The sequence below is a fragment of the Poecilia reticulata genome, linkage group LG15 (assembly GCF_000633615.1).
Source record: "Poecilia reticulata strain Guanapo linkage group LG15, Guppy_female_1.0+MT, whole genome shotgun sequence".
Lineage (NCBI taxonomy): Eukaryota > Metazoa > Chordata > Actinopteri > Cyprinodontiformes > Poeciliidae > Poecilia > Poecilia reticulata.
Window position 1 is genome coordinate 29,449,411 of NC_024345.1, and position 7,206 is coordinate 29,456,616.

At 43.8% G+C, this 7,206-nt stretch overlaps 1 protein-coding gene across 1 annotated transcript in view; it reads right to left on the bottom strand.

The window, feature by feature from the left end:
* Positions 1–2,214: 2,214 nt before the first annotated feature.
* The window catches only part of slc22a15 (solute carrier family 22 member 15), a gene marked incomplete at its 5' end in the record, with an annotated part of 15,337 nt that continues 10,345 nt past the window's right edge, over positions 2,215–7,206 (bottom strand). The window contains 4 exons of the mRNA XM_008430546.1: positions 2,215–3,864; positions 4,010–4,159; positions 6,899–6,971; positions 7,049–7,157. Of these exons, the coding sequence (XP_008428768.1) occupies positions 3,820–3,864; positions 4,010–4,159; positions 6,899–6,971; positions 7,049–7,157 (377 nt within the window). The remainder of the gene's footprint in view (positions 3,865–4,009; positions 4,160–6,898; positions 6,972–7,048; positions 7,158–7,206) is intronic.

The following is a 7,206-nucleotide window of genomic DNA, read 5'->3' on the forward strand; positions in this document are numbered from 1 at the left end:
CTCACACACACTTTCTAGCTTCACCTGCAGAGGAAACACACATCATTCATCAGCTCTGATCATCTTTACATCATTAGACCTGGAAACAGATCAGCTGCTCCTCCTCTGATTGGCTCTTCTTCTCTGCTTCATATCAGAGGAAGCTGCACCAGCTGCTGCACTTCTACCATCAGTCCGCTAGATGGAGACACACATCCTGCACTTCTACTGATGGTAGAAGTGCAGGTTGAATTCACTGATTCAACCTGCACTTCTACCATCAGTCCACTAGATGGAGACATGGAGCAACATTACATTCACTGATTCAACCTGCACTTCTACCATCAGTCCACCAGATGGAGACATGGAGCAACATTACATTCACTGATTCAACCTGCACTTCTACCATCAGTCCACTAGATGGAGACATGGAGCAAAGTTTTCATTCACTGATTGAGCATCAGGAAGTATTTTATTTCAGTCATACTCTACAGTTGGATTATCCATCCAAGAGTAACAATTTAATAATCTAACTGAATCAAACGGATTTTAACAATATTTTATTTTGACAATACCAACAGGAAGCAGTTGGAAGCTGTTCGTCTGTCTTTAATAGCAGACAAAAAGTTTGTTTAGAGAAGAAAATAAATGAACATCAGCTGATGTTGATTCCAGTTAATCAATAATCTAATAATCTTGTAGATTAAAATCCAACCAGCAGAGATTAAATCTGAGCTGGAATCAGAAGTGAACATTTTCTCCAAACATCAGAGAGAAACAAGCAGTAAAGTTCCTGAAGACAAAGTTCAAGTAGGAAACAAAACAAACTTACAGTTTGTTCAAACGGTCCAAAGAGTTGAAGATCATCTGAACAGACTGAGACCCAACAGAACCATAACGGCTCTAACCAATCACTGTCCTTTATCACACGTAACACAAAAAATATCAGCTAAAATCGGAATTGGCAGGTCAAACATTTTAAAGATCAGTAGTTGACCAGTAAAATATTTTTGATAAACATTACCAAGAGACATAAAAACATACTTTTGTCTTTTTTGTCTTCTTCCTCTCTCCCTGAAGGATTAGTCCCTTTTTATAACGCTGTTTTGCTAGTTTATCTTCCACTGGTGCTTTGGAAGTTTGGATGCTCTTTGCACATCGCAGCTCATACACCTGGTGAAGCATGACCTACCACGGCCACCAGGGGGCACCAACGAGCAATTTGTTTTATTGTCCACATAAACAATTTCTACATTGTAAAAAAAAAAAAAATCAGTTCCACTTCCAATTCTGATAACTTCATTTTTAGGTTCTCAATTGTGCTAATAAGAAAACTAAAGTTATTTAGTTTGACCAGATCATGAACAATTGGAGTGTAATCAGATTATTCTCTCCGTTACATCGGATTGTGTCATTGGGGAAGCAGATTACTTTCTCTGCAGAAGTGACCCATTCCCTTCACTGACTAGAAGCACTTTTGGGGTGAATGTGTTGATCTTACCTCTTGTTGACGTTTGAAGGTTTCTGCTGGTTCCTGTTGAAGTTCAGAGAATCTGTCCTTGGAAGCAGGTCGGTGGAGCCGCTCCAGTTTCTGGTTTATTTTTCTTGGTGCAGCGGATGATGAATGTGGAGCAGGTGTTGATGACAGGGACAACTTGGGCTCAGAGCTGGTCACGCTGGCTCCTCTAGCGAGGGGGGCTCTGGTAATCCAGTCAGGCTGAGCTGCATACCTCCGCTCTGTGTTGAGCCGTTTCATTTCCAGAACCTGCATTTATCTGGATATTAACCTCCAGAGAAATCTTCATTTCTACTGCCTGAAGTTTGCGTTAAACTTATTCATGTCATTTTTATCCCTTTTTTTTTAATGGAAACACCACAATTGTGAAAATCAGAAAAGCTTTGCAGATTTGTAAATGAAACGCCGTTTTGTTTCAGGCTGAATCCCTGAGCTGCTTCACATCAACGATGGAAGGAGTCGACCCACCAGTTAAAATCCACCCATCATGTTTATCCAGCTCTCCTCGCTGGTCCGGTTCGGCCCGTTGACTTCAAACCCAGAACCTCAGGATCAGATTCCCACAGCATGACACCTGCTTCACTGTGCTTCAGTGTAACTGACAAACTCAGAGGTTTGGGATTCATGTTGATTCATTTAGGCAGAGAAATGGAGAAATTATCTATTTTTAAACCGATGAAGATTTTCTGCTCATTAAACCACAAAGAGAAAAAACAACGCAGGATGAGAAAATTTATATTTTTACTGAAACCAAAGATCCCAAAAGATACAATAACATTTTATTCATCTCAGTATTTACAGAGTAAACAAAAGTCTTTCAGGAATGTTTTAGTGTTTTAGTCCAGGAGCTTCGATCCCTTTAAAAATCCTTAATTATTATTAAAATGAACATAAATCCGACTCATTTACAGGTTTTACTTCTCTGGTGATTTTCTTCATGATTCAATAAAACAACTTTGACTAATTTACCAGTTTATTCATCCTTACTGGGAAAAAAATCAGGATTTAACATTTTTTACTACAAACTTTTAAATTAAATTATTTATGGTTGGTCCCATAAATATGCAGATTTAAAGTGCAGAGATTTTCTTACCTAGGAGAGTTAGAGACGCTGCAGCATGAGCCAGGAATTCATCTTTAGAGGCTTTTATCAAAAATTATAGGTTTTTATTCCAATTTTAGGATTTAATCAGTAGGAAAACTCAGATAGTTTGAACCCTAAACCTGATGTTGGTCTGATATCTGGATGGCAAAGCTGACATTTTACAGAATATCAGGAAGTAAACAGGGACTAGATAAATCTATTATTGGTTGTTTTCAGGATATTTGATGAACTTAAACGCAGCAAAAACAAAATATCACCAAGTATTTCAGTCTAGTTCCAATGCAAATATGTTTGAAATATGATTAAAGTAACTTTCCAACACAATATAGAAGCTTGTTTTAATAAAACAATTCCTTAATATTGATGGAAAACAGTTACTCTGGCTGAGTATTTCACTTCYAACACGTCATTAAAACATCTGCATGTTTCTGAAAGTTTGTTCATTTTGTCTCGTTTCCAGTGAACTGAGATGTTTGGACCAGAAACCCGACAGGAATCCTGGGTGATATTTGAGTTTTTAAGGCTGTTAAACATCAGAGGCAGTTATTACCAGCCATCGTTTCTTCCTCAGTTCAAAATGAGTTCAGGTAGAAAAACATCGACTGGAGTTCAGGAAAGATGTGAAAACCCAGAGTTTCCATCAGAATCACATTTCAACGTGTCAACGGGTCAGAACCCAGATCTACGTGTGATTATAGAACGGCTTCGCTCTGATAGTTTCCACATCGTGACTCGGCATCGCCTCTGCTTTGAAATAATCTGTGATCCAGTTCGGTTCGGCCTCCTGACCTGCTCACTGTCGGCCACCAGGGGGCAGCAAAGCTTGATTCATACAAAATGGAAAATATCAAACATCACTTGATCTTCTTCACCTGAGCTGCCAGGTGTTACATGATCATCATCACTTTCACTGAAAGTGAAGAAAGTTTCTCTAACGGATCAGAACTGCGACCCGGTTCAGATTAAAGCTCTGCTCCCAGCAGATCACGTTTCCCAGTGAACTTTGACCTGGCTTCATTCAGAGCGACGGCCAGAGGAATGTTTAAAGTTTGTGCTTCACTTCCTGCCAGCAACATCTGGACTGAAGCCAGGAGAGAAAAACCTGAGGAGGAACCGAGGAGAACCCGGCAGGCGGCGACCCGGAGACTCTCCGTCTTAAAGGGACGGTACGCCGCTCTGACGCAGCCGCTCCCTCTGGACCGAAACGAAGACCAGAGCTTCACTTTTGGTTTGATTTCAGTTTTTCATCCTCGTACAGCAGAGCCTGCAGAGAGAAACTGGAGATAATAATCTGAGGAGTTTCCTTTTGTTTTCAACATGTGGAAACGATCCGATGATGACTCAAACGGGTCGGAGAGGATCCCTGAAGACGCTTTAGCGTTTGGAAGGTTCTGGATCTGCAGCCTCACCTTGTTCTCCAGAACCCGGCTGCTGCTCAGCTCCTCCAGCGTGTCGGCTGCAGGTCTGTTCAGGGTCTCTGGCAGCAGGAGGCCCAGGCAGCCAGCAGACAAACCGCTCAGACAGAACACCGTGAAGGGCATGGAGGCGTGCAGCGCGCGCTGAAACACACACACACGTTCACACACACACGTTCACACTACAGCAACACCAGAGGGACAAAAACATACTGACAGAAACTTAGAACTCCTGGCCGTTATGGGATAAATCACGTTTCCAGTTTAAACCTGAAAAAAATTGAAGATGTTTTTTATCATAGTGTCTAAAAATTTGACCAATGATTTTAAAAAAAGATTGAATATAAATATTTACAATGAAAATGCTAATGTTTACATTGCATCAAGTGTTATCAAGCTAAACATCAGCCCTGGTGTTAGCTTTAGCATGTTAGCGTAGCATTATAACAAGCTACTATCATCACAGTGTAAATATTTTGGTCTGACAGTAATTATGGTTTTTCATTCTATCATTTCTGGACTGGTGTTAGCATGCTTATATTAGCACTCACATGCTAACAGTGTAAACATAAATAGTTTGGTCCTCCAGTGTCAGTATAATAACACAATAGCAAGCAGTGAACTTGGTGTTAGCATGCTAACAATAGCAGGATGAAGCATAGAGAGAAGAAGGAAGTTTAAACCCTTTTTTCTGTCTGACCAGACAAAGAGCAGCAGCAAAAGCAAAGGAGGTGGATTAGCAGAGCTAGCCAACAACTGATGGAGACATTCGGGACATGTTGCTGTGAAACATCATCTCTGATGCCTGGATGTTGAGCCGTTAGCATGTCAGGACAGTCATGAAAGGATCAGGCAGCAACAGTCTTCAGTCAGAGGCATCTTCATACTGGCTGCAACACTGACTGCTACCAAACGTCCTTCCTGAACACAGCATCACTGTCTGTCTAAAAGGTTCTGCTTTTGGTCTTTTAGCACCATTTCCCTGATGGCAGCAGTTCATGCCGAGTCGCCAGGTAAAACTTTATATTTCATGATTTCCTGTTATCATTTTCTAATAACAATCCAGGCAACTTGTTTGATTTCACCTCAGTGACTCCACACTGCTGCGTCTTGGTTCCTCAAAGTTAAATCTTTATCCATCTTTTTAGTTTTGAGGTGAAAAATGCAGAAGCCTGAACTGTTCCTATCTGCAGTTCTCAGAAGCTCCACCGGGGGCCGCCACATGCTCGCGCTTCTGGGCTGGAAAGTCCCGAGGTTTTTGGTTTCTTGGGTAGTTTTGGCCTCTGACCCAACACAGTGTTACAGTGAAACTGTTTAACAAGATGTTGCAGTTATCTCTGAGGAAACGTTGGCAAGTGCAGCGGCTTCAGATGGAGGTGTGGTCGGCTGCTTACATAAACGTCTCCATGACGACGCTGTCCTCCGTCCTCTGGAGTTTCCGGCTCCAGAAACGTTACTGTGGGTCATTTTCAGCCTGAATCATCAGACTGGAGTGAAGCTGCAGCATAAATTCATGTCCAGGCAGCTTCACCTGCTGACTCGGCATCTCTGCAGTCAAACACTTTCTGTCTGGTGCAACCCGAGCTGCTGTCCTCGTCAGCCATGTCTCCAATCAGAAAGACGGTCCTCGGACAGTCAGGACACCAGTTGATGGAGTCCAGACGGGTCGGAGGGAGAGCGACCAACGCCCTGGAAAACCGGACTGAAGGAGGAGGGCGGTTCTGATCTTCAACCAAAACTATGCTCTCTGTGAAACAGCTGCCAGAAAGTCCATCTGCTGGAGGAAATGGTGGAGAGCAGGACAGAGAATCCCCCGAACGACACGCGGCGCGTCGACTCAAACAGGCTCCTCTCATGTAAAACCAGCATTTAAAAGATTCCTGAACTGTGAGGAGCTTGAATCCAACTGGGCTCATGTCTCTACATGCTGCCAGTCAGCAGAGAGGACGACCTGAAAACAGCGGAAAACACTAAACATGGAGCCCCGTGGAGGATCTGTCCTCTGCTCTGGTCCACCGAGACCTTCAGCACTTTCTAACTTCCTCTGGTGCATTTTGAGGATGTTATGAAAGTCTAAGAACAGGAAGTGTTTCATATTTTCCCTGGAATCAAAGAGTCAGCTGAATAATCCACCGAGTTAAAGATCACAGTCACACAAACATGTTTGGGTTTGTTTGGATCCATCTCCTGGTTCTCTGACCCATAAAATCAGAACCTAATAACTACATGTAGTGACTGGATCATAGCATTAGCATTGCTGCTGCTCAAGGCAGCAGCTTCTTAAAGGAACATCGACCGCTGGGCTCGGATCCGGTTCCGTTATTTAAATAAATACGCAGTAAGCCATGTCCCGGGGTGTTAGCATGCTAACAGTAGCATCACTGTCATGATGTTGGGTCATTAAATCACCATCTTTCCTCTGAAGAGACAACATGGCTGGAAACTGATGATGAACCTGCAGCTTCAGTCACTGAGAAAAAGGCCAGAAAAACGGAGACAGAAAGCTTCCAGACTCCATGACCTCTGACCCCTGGATGCACGGCTCCTGCAGCATTTTGATGATGACTGCTATCTGACATGCTGCAGCAAAGATCCAAAATGGCTGCTCAGCCCAGTCCAACATCCTGTTTCTGCTACGAAGGTCCAGAGTTTTCTCATTGCCTCCAGCTCTCCCCTCCCAGTATGAAACTCCAGCCCAGTACAAAGTCTGACCCTGTTGTACTGGGAGCTTCAGGCCAGAGGAGCAGAAAGCAGACGAACCCGATGAGGAAGAAACGCTTCAGTGGTTTTCTTCACATGAAAAAGACAAAATGCTGAAGCTAAAAGCAGCTGATCTGCAGTAGAACCGGATCAAACATCCGACCAGAACCGACCAGAACTCACCATGGAGGGAACAAACGGCGCCAGGATTCCCCCGACTCGGCAGGACATGGAGCACACTCCCAGCCCGGCGTTCCTGCAGCACAAACGGCTCATTTAACCTCTGACCCCTAGCAAACCCAGCCCAGCTGTGGCTGAACGCCTCCAGGTCACCTGATCACAGTCGGGTAGAGCTCTGAGGTGTAAACGTAGGCGATGTTGAACGCAGCGCTGACCATCAGCTTCCCCAGCAGGGCGAGAGACGTGATGCTCAGCACAGACCCTGAGAGGAGGAGGAGGAGGGAGGAGAAGGAGAGGGGGAGGAGAGGAGG